Below are 14,261 nucleotides of genomic sequence, written 5' to 3' on the forward strand. Positions count from 1 at the left end.
TTCTTGTGTGGTTATATTAGACTATACCTCTCTATGATACATTTTGACCCCACCCCTTTGTTTTAACTAGAGCTCAATTTACAATTATAATTGATTAAGTTTAAATTAATACATCCCAAAATTCTAATCATTTATGAGATGGATCTTACCCTTAATCAACTTTCTATTACTTTGACTATAATCCAAAATATATACACACGTAATGTAGACCATAATCTAAAGTATAAATACCAGAGTAAATTATCTCACATGTTTTTGCTGGTGTGGTATATACAAAGTATAGTACTTCTTAAGTTTCATACACGATACACCGACTCATACAATACAACTATACAAGTGGTCAAGTGCATACTATGCTTAGATCTAAAGGTTGAAATAATTCCAACATGACATAACAACCTAAAAAACGAAGTGATTTACACTTAAAATTGCAAGGACGCTCTAATATTTCATGAGAAAAATATAATATGACCTATCTTGACTACGAAGTAGATTTTATACAAACGTGATTAGAGGTGTCAAAATCAAACCTAATCGATCGAATCTGATCCGACTAAAAAAGCTCAATACAAATTTTGACTCGTATGCACATTAACATAACTCAACTTTGAAATACAATTGAGCCGACCCAATCTTACTGAGCCCGATCCAAATATTCGAATTGACACTTCTAAATCCGATTTGCAATTTGATACAAAGTACAAACTCGTTTTGAGTGGGCCAAAACCGCATAACAAAAATTGTCTAACGAAGTTTACAACCAACTTAAACTCCTAAAGAGACTCGGACTTTAACTCATAATCAAGCCCATAAATAAACAACTAAAAAAACCAACAAAAAGAAAATCAAAATTAGAAATTCTGAGCGTAAGAAAATTTGGGTATCTAGGGTTTATCTCTCTCTCTCCTCTTTCTCTTTATCACTCCAGCAGGAAGAGAAAACAACTCCTTCACTTTCATCAAATTCCTCTCTTTCTCTCTCTTCCTGTTCGGAGTTTTCACATTAATCATGGCGAATCGTAAGAATTTCTAATTTTTTCAATTTTTTTGTGTATGATTTTTTATTTTTTCTGAATGAAGTTTGAATTTATTAATGGTGATTTTCAGAAGCTCCAGCACCAATTCGATCGTTTCTTCAAGCTGCGGCGAAGCCGGAAGAAGCTCCTCTTCCTCTTCGCGTTGTTCAGATTGAGGGCCTGGTCATTCTCTCTCCTCTTTTTATTAATTTTTAAAAATTTCGTTTAATTTGATTTAGTTTTGAAAGCATTGTTTTATTCGGAATTTGATTAGGTTTTCTGAAGAATTTCGGTCCTTTTTTCAATGGAATTGATATAATTAGATGTCTTAATTTTGTAAATCTTATTGTTGGTTTAAAGTTTTTATTGTTTAATCCCTTGAATTCGAAGATTGCGCATCTCTTTGATGCAATTACATGCCTCAGAAAACCAAAAATTGAATTTTTGTCTCCATTATCGTGATCACTAAATTCGCGTGCAAGTGAAACATGTTATTATGTTGAATTATGTTTTGCAATTGGATTGAATTGGATGGAATTGAAGGAGGTATAGGATGATTGTAAAGTGTGTAGGTGTTTATCAGTTTTGCAAAAATTATAGGGCATTGGGTTAATCGCTGAAGATAATTACAGCATGGATATAATTGAATGGTGTTTGATTGGGGTAGGTGATTTTTGAGCAGAATTTGAAGATAAAATGATGGATGTAAGAAGAATAGAATGAAGTGGAGGATTCAATTCATAACTGCAAGCTGTAATTTAGCAACTGACTAATGTGGGGAGGAGAGGGAGAAACAAAATCAATGAGTTGTTTATTGATGGAAATGGGAGATATTTTAATGATGCAGTAATAATAATATTGATTGACGGGACAATTTTTTTTCTTTTTTTGTTTTGATAGAGGAAGAAGCCTTTAGTGAATAATACAGAGATTTTGATTTAGGATTGTTTTTGTTTTGATAGAGGGCGAGGCCTTGAGTAAGTGAATAATACAGAGATTTTGATTTTGGATTGTTTTTGTTTGATAGAGGATGAGGCCTTACGTAAGTGAATAATACAGAGATTGTGATTTTGCCATAAACAATTGTATTTTTATTTTTAGTTGCTCAAGGTTAATTATGCAAATTTGTTGTTTTGGAGTACTTAAGACCTAAGGTTAAGTGTTGTTAGGAGATGCTGGTCTCTAATAGGGATGAATAGCCACTAATCCAGTCCATTTCTTATAGATATGATATGGAACATCCCTTGGATATGAAAAGAAGTAGGTTGAGTCATGCAATCCTAAAAGTTGAAGTGAGTTCAAAATTAATTTATGATTAGTGTCACTATGTAGGAGGTTGGGAGAAGATCATGGAGATGGAGGGATGGTTAGTCCCTCCGTCTCCCCCACGAGTGGCGTGGGTTCAATTCCTCATCCCACCTTCTGTGATAGGAGGTCCCCCCCCCCCCCCCCCCGTATCTTACCTGTAAAAAAAAAATGTAGGAGGTTGGGATCTTAAAGTATATGTGTTATGAAGTTAAAAAGTTGTTTATTCATCTATTGATGGATGGCTAAGACTAAATTTTGCTGTATGAATTGGTTCAGACTACACGTTAAGTGGTGCCAAGGAATGATCAGTGGGGTTGCTCAAATTTATATGAAATTTGTGATGTGGAACACCCACTATGAATGAAAAGAAGGCTGAGTCAAGAATTTCTTAATTTTGCGTCGAATCATCTTTCCTTTTGTTTTTCACGTGGGGTATTTGTCGATCAATATAGTTGTGTTAACATTGAGGAAGATTTTTAATGAATTTTTCTAGTCTATGGTTTTAATGTAGTTGCAAGTTCTAATTTTCTCTTAATCGAGAATGCGAGTGAATAGGCCGTAGTTTGATGTTTGACTTTTATGCATATAATTTCTACATGTTAATTATACTTTATTTTATAAGTAGCAAACACAAGGTCACAAGTGGTGTGATATGTTAAAAAGGGGTTTCATTGAATGTAATCTCTCTTGTGCATATGGAGCTGTACGTTATTAGGTTTCTAGAATTCTGACATTTTTTTTAATGACATGTAATTTGAGCAGGCAATTCTGAAGATAATTAAACATTGCAAAGACTTTTCCCCAGCTTTAGTCACGGGGCAACTTCTTGGTTTAGATGTTGGCAGTGTCCTTGAAGTTACTAACTGCTTTCCCTTCCCGGTATGCAAAGTGATTCATCTCTTATTTTCGTTGTCTTACTCTTGTCCTATTTAGTGAGCATTTTTTTTTTTTTTTGGGTTATTGATGTCTATTGTCATGTAATACATGCTTAGATTAGAGAAGAGGATGAAGAGCTGGAGGCTGAGGGTGCAAATTATCAACTCGAAATGATGAGGTGTTTGAGAGAGGTTAATGTCGACAATAACACTGTTGGATGGTAAGCTCTGATTGATTGTTTTGGTTATGTTTCCGCCAAAGAATTTGTGTTCAACAAATGAATTCTGTTTGATGTTTAGTAATCACACATCAACTTCTGATTAAGTAGTTGTCCTTTATCTCCTCAATATTGTAATTTGTATTTGTAAGAGCTAATTTATTCTATCAATCCTTTACCTATGAGTGGTTGTTACACTTAGCACTTTTCCTTTTGACTGTATTATAGTAATTGTTCTTGTAGAAGAGATGAACTTGATCGTTTAATTGTTGCAAGTCAACTCATATATTGGCATTTGCACCATCCTGTGTCCCATAGGTTTACTCAGTTGGGTTGTAGATACCTTGGCTGGGGGTCTCTACTTGCCCTAATTAAACTACTACAGATACAAGGTTGTTTATATATATATATCAGTTATATGTCGCAAAATAGCTTATAAACCGTCTTGGTGTATACACTATTTTCTAGATGAGACTACTAAGGTAGCCTGAGCAAGGGCTCTTAACCTGCCTTCATAATGTTTTCAAGCCTGTGTGTTTTAGCAACCTCTAAACTAGTCTTTGTTTATTGGGGGATAAGATTATTTATATCATCATGCTAATCCCAGCTTGTAAAAGAATTTTAATCTAATTGTTGTTGCTGCTGTGTTCTCTGCCTCATTGGGATAAATGTAACATTTCAGGTACCAGTCAACCTTGTTGGGGTCTTACCAGACTGTGGAACTGATTGAGACGTTCATGAATTACCAGGTAATTCTAATTTGACTTCTTAGCTGCACATACATAGAGTATCCAGTGTTAGTCTATTTCATAATGTATGACACTTGATTGATTTCAGTCACAATGGTGCTTTTGACTTGTACTATACGTTTCCTAAAGTGGTACATAAATAAAATCTTAGATTTTATCTTTAGTGTTTCAACTGCTGCTTGTGCTGAAATAAATTCAAGCCTTATTGTCACCATTCTTCTTGTGGAAAAAAAGAGAATAACTATTTATGAAATGTTTTCTATATTTAGTTCCTCTATGTCGGCAATCCAAACACTATTGTTTGATCTTACATTATTAGTTGTAGTAGTACTCTAGCATGTTTCAATTAGTTTGACTTGTGCGGCAACTAACTGGTTAAAAATTAGATTTGGCTTTCATTTGTTTGGAATTTTTTATTATAAAATGAAATGTTTGCATTTGAATTGTGCTGTCAACCATTATCAACTTGACCTGTGTTATTTTCTCATTATTTTTATAATTGTATTAAGGATAATCTTGCTCTAATACCTTTTAAGTTGGTGTTTGGCTTGCAGAGTGGAATGGGTTTGGAATTAGGATTGAAACTAGGCATGTATGGGGGTTTGAACTTGATACCTTCTAGTCTTCTACCATATGTTGGTTCAATATAAAATTGAAAATAATCCCTTAATTTTATACCTAGTGGTATAGTATGAGCCAAACCCACCTGCCCCTTGAATTTTTAAACCCCATACCTTATGGAGTTATGGGTTTGAAATTCATAATTTTGTAACCAATCACATAGTATAGGTTTTACCAATTTTAATTCCATATTTCCTATCAAAAAACCGCTTTTCAAACACTACATTAGACACATCGTCAACCTTTGTAACTTTGTATATTTTTTAAAGAAAGGATACACATGTCAATTATATTTTCACATTTTTTGATAATCCAATGTTCAAATTTAGTGAGATTTTCCGTGTAATATCAATGCAAGTGCCAATTTCGTGGTTTTGATGAAGTTCAGCCAGCATTTTAGACGTTCATTTTCTTAAGTTATCCAATAAGGTTGACAACAATTCACACAGGGTTGTCTCACAGCTGTAAACGATTTGTATTACTGTATTATTGACCTTTGGGGTTCTAGTAATAATTTATATGTTCACATTAAAAGATTGCCCCTAGTCTTCAATATGGTCACTGATTTAGTTTTTATTTTTTTTATTTTATTTCTATTAATTAGCTTAATGGATGCTGAGTTATTGAGGTTCATCAGCTATCTGCTCATTGTATCATCTTGTTTATCCTTTGATTGTTGTTTTTTTTTAATTACTTTTTTTTTTTGAAAAAGTTAAAAAAAAAATCTTCTGTAGGCTATTTCTCAGTTTTGATTTTTTTTTAACGGTTTTAATGTCATTGCAGGAAAATATAAGACGTTGTGTTTGCATTATATATGATCCATCTAAGTCAAATCAAGGTGTCCTGGCTCTGAAGGCGTTGAAGCTTTCAGATTCTTTTATGGAGCTATACCGCAGCAATAATTTTACAGGAGAGAAGTATGTCCTTTTTGCTTGTCCAGTTTCATTTTCGTGAATAAAATAAAAAATCTCTTTTTAATCATACCTGGTCCTTTATGTTATAGGTTGAGGGAGAAGAACTTGACATGGGTGGATATATTTGAAGAGATTCCTGTAAGTGATGGTTCATTTTCTCTTCTTGAATTGTAGATAGTTGTCTACTTCTTTGTACTCGCCGGATGAATCATAAAGAACTATATCCTGACTTTCTATTCCCTCTCTGCAAGCTTTAAGAGGGAGTACATTTGAGAAGAGATGTACCTTATATCTTCTTGGGAAATGATATTGCATTGTGTTCTTTTATAGATATCTTTCTTCACATTCAAAGAATTTTACGTTTGGAAAAGTTATTTGCAAGTAGGCCTAAGGAAATCACTCTACTCATTTGCTTTAAAAGGGGAAGAAAAAAAAAAAAAAAAAAAAAAGGAATTAAAGGCATTAAAAACTTTTCTCTACATTGGTCCTTATCCATGTGGCACTTTGAGTGTTGTTTGCTTAGGCTGATAGAAAATCTGTATTCTTTATTGTGTTTATATATTAACTTTTTTCTTTGCAGATTAAAGTCTCTAACTCGCCTCTTATAAGTGCTGTCATGACAGAGCTGGAAAATGATTCACCAGTCACCCAGGTGTAGTTTCTTCCCCTGTGTATTGCAGAATTTTTTTTCCCAGACACTTTTGTGTAGGTACTTATGTGGCTTGTACTTCTATTGTAGTGTGATTATGATCGCCTGCAATTAGTTACCACTCCATACATGGAGAGAAACTTGGAATTTTTGGTTGAGTGCATGGATGATTTGTCTATGGAACAGCAGAAGGTTAGATTTTCAGGCTTTATGGAACTTTTTGTCTGTTAGAATTTCCTTTCTGTTTGACAATAGTCACTTTACTATTAAACTCTGATTTTGCAGTTCCAATTCTATTATCGGAACCTCTCCAGGCAACAAGCTCAGCAGCAAGCATGGCTTCAGAAAAGAAGGTAATTTAAGTGATTTTTGAAATAGCTACCTTTAGCCAAAACAAGAGCGTTAGAACATCACACAGAGTAATATCCCCTTTAAAGATAAGTTTGGGTAGAAATGAAGAGGCTGCCATTGAATCTGAGATTTGGCAATAAAAGCGTTGTAGGTACATAATTTGGGAAAACCGAACTGATATGATATATATACTAGGAATTTACTCTAGGGGATCTCAAGTAGGTGCTTTCCTATAACCTTGGATGTTCTGCTAAGGTTTTATCTTTTGATTACTAATATAGCTACTGCTAATATTTCTCTTTTACCATCATGTTGGATTTTTATTTTTTAAATTCCTTATTGTTGGCATTTTCAAGATTGATGCTGTTGTATTATTGAATGGATCATGGGATTTGTGGTTGATTGAAGACATATGTGTTCTGACCTTCGTAGATCCTAGACCCTGCCAGCAGTAGAACTCATACCCATTGACTGAATTAGCTGTTGAATGAATCAAGTGTGATTATGATACCTTTTGATATTATTTTATTAATGTTGTCTGAATTGAAAGATCATGCTTGCAAATGGAAAGTGTTCTGCTGAGAGTGGTCTAATGAGATATAATCATGACACATTTATATCTTCTAATGTTAATTTTGTTCTCTCATTCATGCAATTTGTTTTATGCAGGGCGGAGAACATGGCCCGTAAAGCTTCTGGAGAAGAGCCTTTACCTGAGGAGGATCCTTCAAATCCAATCTTTAAGCCAATTCCTGAGCCATCACGACTGGATAGTTTCCTCATAACAAATCAAATTGGCAATTACTGCAACCAAATCAATGGGTATGTTAAAACTACTGGATAGTTTAGAACTTTTTTTTATTTTAGTTTGAATAAATAATGAACTTGGGGAGCCCTTGTGATTGTGAGAAGAGTGAGCATGTATCAGTTGCCTGTTTTTCACAGCTGCAAGGCTTTCTACCTTCAGCATGATATAATTAGATGGTACTTGTGGAGAGTTTTACTGCCCTGAGTTTCTGCAATTTTTTCTTCTTCTTTTTGGAGGGGGTGGGTCAGTGGTTAAGGAGTTTTTAATTGTTTTTGGTTATGTTGCAGGGTTGCTGGACAGAATTTCAGTAGATTGTATTTGACCAAGGCATTGCATGAGAATTGAAGTGCGGATGCTTGGTGAGCCTCTCCCACAGATCTCACAAATACATTATTGCTGCCTGAAAATGCTGTCCTTAACGAAATACTATCATCTGGGAGTTGGTGTCAATTTTCAAGAAATGGTGATTTGTAGACTAGTTCATTTTTGTCTGACCACATTCGTGGTGTTTTTTACAATTTAGTTATGTTTGTATTATACACTTAAGGTCGTAGGATCATTGCTTAGATCTGAATGTAACAAGGGGATAATTGGCTGCAATAGTGCTGCTTTGCCCTTTTCATGGGGTTTCTTTATTTCAATGTGTACTTTTTAAGGAAGCTCACAAAGGCTTAGTTTGTATACCGTCGCCGAGTTAAGTAATGCCGAAGAAAATGCAAATTTATGCTGTCTTGATACATGTGGAATGAGTTATGATTTGAAAATGGAAAGCCTTTTTGTCCGAGGAAAGTTGCACTCTACTAAATAACTTCGTATGGCTGTAGGTAAGATGAATTTAGCAAGGCATGCCTCAATAGTTACAGTATATTTCGTTAGTACTTCGTTTTTGTCTGCGCCTTTATTTGGTAATCCTTTCACTTGCACCCCACTTCTCTCTCTCTTTCTCTCTCTATTCTCATCAATCCCACTAACACCCATGTGCACAATTATATTTTACTTAAAGAAGTGAAATTTGCTCTATTCCGCAATAATAAAAAAATAATAAAAAAAAAGACGGAGGGAGTATATGATTAGATTAAATTATTATGCGGCTATGTTAAGAAAATGACATTAATTACATAACAGTTCTTGCGCTTATTCTTGTCGATTTGTCCCTTTTTTCCTGTTTTTTAAGGAAAATAAGGGACTGCCAGCTGCTATATTTGGTTACCCCCGTCACGTCGCTCGTTTTAGATGGCACTGCATATATGCATGGCCAAGGTGATCAAGTGATATGTATCCTAAAAAGAAAATGGAGCAATTTTTATCTGAGTATCTCAGAAACCACATTACTAAAATTACTCCTGTTTTACCAACAGACTAACAAAGCACATACCATATGCATATGACATCAGGAAAGTCGTTATCAAATCTTTGTCCAAAACATTAAAATAAAAAACCAAAAAAAGCATACAATTTCTTCACATCCTAATGATCCTACCTACTTAAATTCAGTAACCTTCTTGTCTTTGAGGAACTGGGGTTTTGATCACTTGAAGAATCTGAACCACCTCGGACATTGAAGGCCTGATCGAAGGAACTTGAGAGGTACAAACCAGTGCCACCTTCAAAACAGGCAACACCTCTCCATCAGGGTACTCTCCCATGCTATGATCAACACAATCCAACACGTTCCCTTCCTCGAGTAACACTCTTACATGATCATTCAGTATCACCACATTGTCTTCCCCATATTCTATAGGCCTTCTTCCTGTAATAATCTCAAGCACCATAATTCCAAAGCTATATACATCACATTTTTCATCAACTCTCAAGCTCTGGCACACTAATTCAGGGGCTGCATAGCCTGGTGCACCCTGAAATCTATTGCCGGCTATACTATGATTGTCAAACCTGGTAAGCAGTCTAGCTAGTCCAAAGTCAGAAACCTTAGCATTGTAATTTTCGTCTAGTAAGATGTTGCTTGGTTTCAAGTTGTAATGTATGATTGGTGGGCTGCAAGAATGATGCAAATGAGCGAGTCCCTTTGCTGTTCCAAGTAAAATTCTGAACCTTGTATCCCAAGAGAGAGGAGCTAAGTTTAGCGGCCTTTCATGGAGTCTGAACTGGAGGCTGCCGTTGGTAGCATAATCTGAAACCAAGAGCTGCAATTGAGGAGTCCAATAGTATCCTCTAAGAGATGCCACATTTAAGTGTCTGACCTTCCCTAGAGCTCTTACTTCCCTATCAAAGTCTTCCGGGTATTGAAGTATGTTGGACTTGTAGAGCTTCTTTACTGCCACAATCCTGCCTTCAGCCCCTATGGTAGCCTTGTAAACTATGCCAAATAACCCTCCTCCGATCTCAGAGGCCTTGTTGATAAGAGACTCAGGGTCAGCAAACAGGTTTCCTGATGTCCTTGTATCAAAGAGGACTAGTCTCCCTACAGAGGGTGTTCCTGACCGAGATGAGCTTGAGAAAATGCTTTCCAACGCATTGTCAATGAAAGCAAGTCTCCTCCTTGCAGAAGCGTTTAGTAGGGTTATGATAATTACCCCAATTACGATTATTGCAGCTGCTGCTATCGCAATGATGGCTGAGATACTGAGGAACTTGTGATGATCTAATCTTCGTGCTATCTCGTTCCCCTCATTATGACCATGCATGCTGTTGGGATATGCATTGGGATCAAGGACTAATGGCTTTTGTACATTCAACTTGCAAGGACCTTTAAGTAAGGGTGAGCAAAGTCCCAAGTTTCCTTGTAATGCACTTGCATCTAAACTCGGAAATACTCCCCCTGGAGGAAGCCTGCCAATAAGCTTGTTGTAAGAGACATTAGCAGCTAGAAGATTTTGCATTGTACCTAACTCTTTAGGCATCTCCCCACTTAGCTCGTTCGACTCCAGCCTTAGAAATTCAAGCCCCTTTAGCATTGACATAGAGCTCGGAATTGGACCACTTAAATTATTGTGAGACAAGCTCCTGTAATTCATAATTTTATGCAATCATGATCAGTAAACATCCTAAAAAAGGGAAAAAAGAAACAGAAATACTCAAGTTTGGTACACTTTTCCCTGTTTGTTAATCTAGAATAATTGTCAATTAATCCTAGACTATAAATATGAAAAAATTGCAAGCAAAAACTAATATTTAAGGCATCAAAGCTATAAAAAAAAAACAGAATTTACTTGATAAATGAGAGTACTTACAATAAATATAGTGAAGAGCAATTGCCAATCTCCTGTGGAATAGGGCCAGTCAAGGAATTATCATCCAACTGAAGGATAGATAAGCTGCTTGATGAATCACACAAATCACCAGGAATCATCCCATATAATGCACTGCCTCTAATATCTAAGACTGTTAAATTCTGAAGGTACCCAATTTCTGGGGGTATCCTAGAATGAAGGTTATTCCTAGACAAGTTTAAGTACCTTAAGCTAGAGAAAAGTCCCATTTCTGGTGGGATTTCCCCTGAAAGATCATTATTTGACAGATCTAACACAAGCAAAGACTCGAAAACCTGACCCGAAGCTGGTGGGATAGAGCCTGTGAACCTGTTTTCTGACAAGCCTATTTCTTCCAACCCCATTGTAAACAGCCTTTCTGGGATGCTCCCGTTAAAGAGGTTACCCTTAAGTTGGAGGGTTTTTAGCCCATTGCATTGTACTACTGAAGTGGGTAAATTCCCAGTAATCTTGTTGTTTGACAAAATTAGAGATTTTAGTGATTTGAGATCACCCATTGACATTGGTAAAACTCCTGTTAAACCATTATCAGAAACATCTAAATGTTGTAAATTGGTCAAATTTCCTACCCACTGAGGAAATTCACCATTTAAGGTATTGTGTGCTAAATTTAGGAACACCAAAGATTTTAGTGTACCAAATGTTGTGGGTATATTACCAGCAAAGAAATTACTGTTAAGATCGAGTTTAAGCAAATGCGGGCATAGACTAATGTCGGATGGTATCGAACCCGAAAATTGGTTACCTTGCAAGTGCAATTCCTTGAGATTATGCAAAGTATATATTCCAGTTGGGATATTACCGGAGAGTAAATTATTTGACAGGTCTAATAATCTGAGCCTATTCAGAGCAAATATCCCACCATTTTGGATAAAAGGGTTACCAGAAAAATGATTATTTGAGAGGTTTAACCCATTTAAGACACTACATTTAGAGAGTGTACTTGGTATTGGACCTTGAAAGGAGTTTCCTGATAAAGAAAGGTAGCTTAAAGATGGGAAATTTTGGAAAACGTTATCAGGTAATGGACCAGATAACATATTTTGAGAGAGATCAAGGTATCTAAGAGACGAACCGAGGCTCGAAAATGAACTAGGAAGTTGCCCTGTAAATTTGTTGTGACTAAGATCAAGTGTTTCAAGGTTAGGAAGTTGGGCTAATTCTGGCCTTAATTCACCAGTCAGATTGTTGTTAGATATTGACAGTACCTTAAGTCCCTGCAGCTTCTGCAACCCTTTTCCTAGCCGGCCCGAAAGGTCTAGGCCTGTTAGGTAAACCCCGGAAACCCGGCCTGTGGCCGAGTTGCATTGAATGAACTTCCAAGAGCAAGGAGATCCATCATCCTCAGTCCATGAGCTCAATGCTGGTGGGTTATGAAGTTCTGACTTGAACACTATTAGTCCCAAAATGTCGTCGTTTAGATCGATCGCCACGTCCTCGTAGGCAGCCCTAGAACGTCTCATGGCACAACATGATAGTAGTAGAAGGCACACTATCAACTGAAGAGTGCCCATTTGCAACTTTTTTCTTTGAGTAATTTTTTTTTTGGGTGCATAAAGTTATGTGTACATAACTGTAACTAACTAAAATATCATATAATAATTAAACTTTGAGTTAGTCCACTCAAAAGAAGGTGAAATCTTTACCTAAAAAGGAATTGTGGGTGATGAAATTTTGGTGGGTTTTTTGCAGGGAAAGAAAGGCAGATGAATCAGAAGAAATTGATTGAAATCTTTGGGAGAATGTTTTGAAAAATTATGGTGCCAAAAAAAAAGGTGGGGTGTAATGTGTAAAGAGAAAGACAAGTCAAGTAATTGGTCCAAAAAATGCATGTGACACCATATCAGAAGATAAAATAATGTGTATACAGCATATAATGCAACAAAATGTTTACATCCTCTTGTCTAAGGCATCCTATCTGTGCAATTTTGTCTCTTTTTAGGGTTGATTTAGAGCTATATTTTTCCCATACTTTGGTGTTTGAAATTAGTATACAGTATACTTCATTAATGACAATGGGAATATTTTGGTACTTCACTGTTAGTAGTAAAGCTATGACAGTAAGGCTGATGGGTTTGCTGGGAATTTTGGCAGAGGCTTATTTACCTAGGATTAATTGATAACATTCAGTTGATGTGAAGCCTTAACTAGTTGGTTAAAAGCTGAAACACCGGGAGCTCTATAGCGGAAAATAGTGAAACTAGCTGATTGCATTAACTGTTCAGTAAAACTATGGTTTAAAGTGTAGCAACTAATTAGTATGAATTTGATAGTCATATTATTAGTTTCATCTCATCAACGTGACTATTAATTTTGGATGAATTGCTTACCAAACACATCTGAAGTTGTAGGTTAGCTGGAGAAGTGGTTAGTTAATCACTTGATAAAGTACTGATTATATAAATATTGAATGCTAAATACTCTACTTAACTAAACCCTACATCTGAATCTTGTCTGCTCTTGCCGACCTAAAAGGGTAACTGGCTGACTAAATCTAAACAAGCAATAAATGCATGCATGTCTTGTATGAAAATTTTAATACAAGTATAGTTTTTGTAAGGAAATAAAGTCTTCATTTTGCGGCGTTAACATAAAAGGTGCAAGTATTTGGATAAATTTACTTCGTTGGATGCCTTGATCTTGATGATTCTATAATAGTTCGTTGTGTTCTGTCATTCCTTTCCAATCAATCAATAGTGATCAATTTAAGAGGATATCCAATCATAATTGAACTAGCAAGCTAAGAAAAAATCACCGTAGTAGTGAATAAGGAGTACTTCATGATACGGTCTTTCTAATGTACGAGGGCTTATGAGCTGCACTAGTTAAGCTTTAATATACTCTATTTATAAATTTTTCCGCCAAATAAAAAAAATTAATAATAATAAATTAAATTAAATTAAATAAAAAAAAAAGTCACTACAAGCAAGCAAGAGTTATAATATTGAAATGATGAACTCCAGGTTAGCTTAACAAGCATCCATGAACACTCATCAGAAAAACCGATACTAATAATAATTGATGAACTTGGTTAGCACCAAGTGGACACTGGACAAACATATACAAGTATATTGATACCAAAATAGTGAAAATACCAATCATTCTATGCGATATGTTCAAGAATCTTCAAAGATAAGAATAAAACCCAACACACATTTATTCAACATTATATTACATTATTTAAAGGCCACAATATTTATTTTAAGGCCTTCATAATTCTAGTTTGGATTGTTTGCAATATTAAGCTGATGTAATGTTAGCAATATGGAACTTCAATCAACTTCCAACATACTCACTTCATCACATGTGACTTGATTGTGAATTGCGATGCCTCTTTTTTTGGCTCACGGGCTAAAAATTCATGTACCTTATAATGTTATAATGTTGGGTGACGGTGATATATATAGTACTATAACATCTATTTTGTCATGTCAATATCATAATACGTTATTAATGACGGAGTTTAACTAGCATGGTCGATAAGTAAGATTGTAGGTATTAACTACTTGCATTGCTCCGTCTA

At 35.4% G+C, this 14,261-nt stretch overlaps 2 protein-coding genes across 2 annotated transcripts; one reads left to right on the forward strand and one right to left on the reverse strand.

Annotated features, from left to right (window-relative positions):
• Positions 1 to 817: 817 nt before the first annotated feature.
• On the forward strand, positions 818 to 8,239 carry LOC110711696 (eukaryotic translation initiation factor 3 subunit H-like). The gene is made up of 12 exons (XM_021890113.1): positions 818 to 1,018; positions 1,107 to 1,198; positions 3,086 to 3,202; positions 3,316 to 3,419; positions 4,099 to 4,165; positions 5,570 to 5,703; positions 5,790 to 5,838; positions 6,281 to 6,352; positions 6,440 to 6,541; positions 6,635 to 6,702; positions 7,370 to 7,522; positions 7,796 to 8,239. The coding sequence occupies exons 1-12, from the start codon at positions 1,009 to 1,011 to the stop codon at positions 7,851 to 7,853; spliced, it is 1,026 nt and encodes a 341-aa protein (XP_021745805.1). The 5' UTR covers positions 818 to 1,008; the 3' UTR covers positions 7,854 to 8,239.
• A 205-nt stretch (positions 8,240 to 8,444) lies between these two features.
• On the reverse strand, positions 8,445 to 12,593 carry LOC110711695 (probably inactive leucine-rich repeat receptor-like protein kinase At3g28040). Its single transcript, XM_021890111.1, has 2 exons — positions 10,700 to 12,593; positions 8,445 to 10,472 (listed from the first exon to the last, which is right to left on the reverse strand). The coding sequence occupies exons 1-2, from the start codon at positions 12,250 to 12,252 to the stop codon at positions 8,999 to 9,001; spliced, it is 3,027 nt and encodes a 1,008-aa protein (XP_021745803.1). The 5' UTR covers positions 12,253 to 12,593; the 3' UTR covers positions 8,445 to 8,998.
• Between the last annotated feature and the right edge of the window lie 1,668 nt (positions 12,594 to 14,261).

Source organism: Chenopodium quinoa, unplaced genomic scaffold (assembly GCF_001683475.1).
Source record: "Chenopodium quinoa cultivar QQ74 unplaced genomic scaffold, ASM168347v1, whole genome shotgun sequence".
In the NCBI taxonomy this organism is placed as follows: domain Eukaryota; kingdom Viridiplantae; phylum Streptophyta; class Magnoliopsida; order Caryophyllales; family Amaranthaceae; genus Chenopodium; species Chenopodium quinoa.

What these genes read in the sequence shown, in the direction of transcription:
- LOC110711696 (XM_021890113.1), top strand. An exon ending in GACAATAACACTGTTGGATG is followed by an intron (nt 3,420 to 4,098) that starts GTAAGCTCTGAT and finishes GTAACATTTCAG; the next exon opens with GTACCAGTCAACCTTGTTGG. An exon ending in ATATATTTGAAGAGATTCCT is followed by an intron (nt 5,839 to 6,280) that starts GTAAGTGATGGT and finishes TTTTCTTTGCAG; the next exon opens with ATTAAAGTCTCTAACTCGCC.
- LOC110711695 (XM_021890111.1), bottom strand. Translation starts at nt 12,252, where the DNA reads ATGGGCACTCTTCAGTTGATAGTGTGCCTTCTACTACTATCATGTTGT. An exon ending in TGCTCTTCACTATATTTATT is followed by an intron (nt 10,473 to 10,699) that starts GTAAGTACTCTC and finishes TATGAATTACAG; the next exon opens with GAGCTTGTCTCACAATAATT.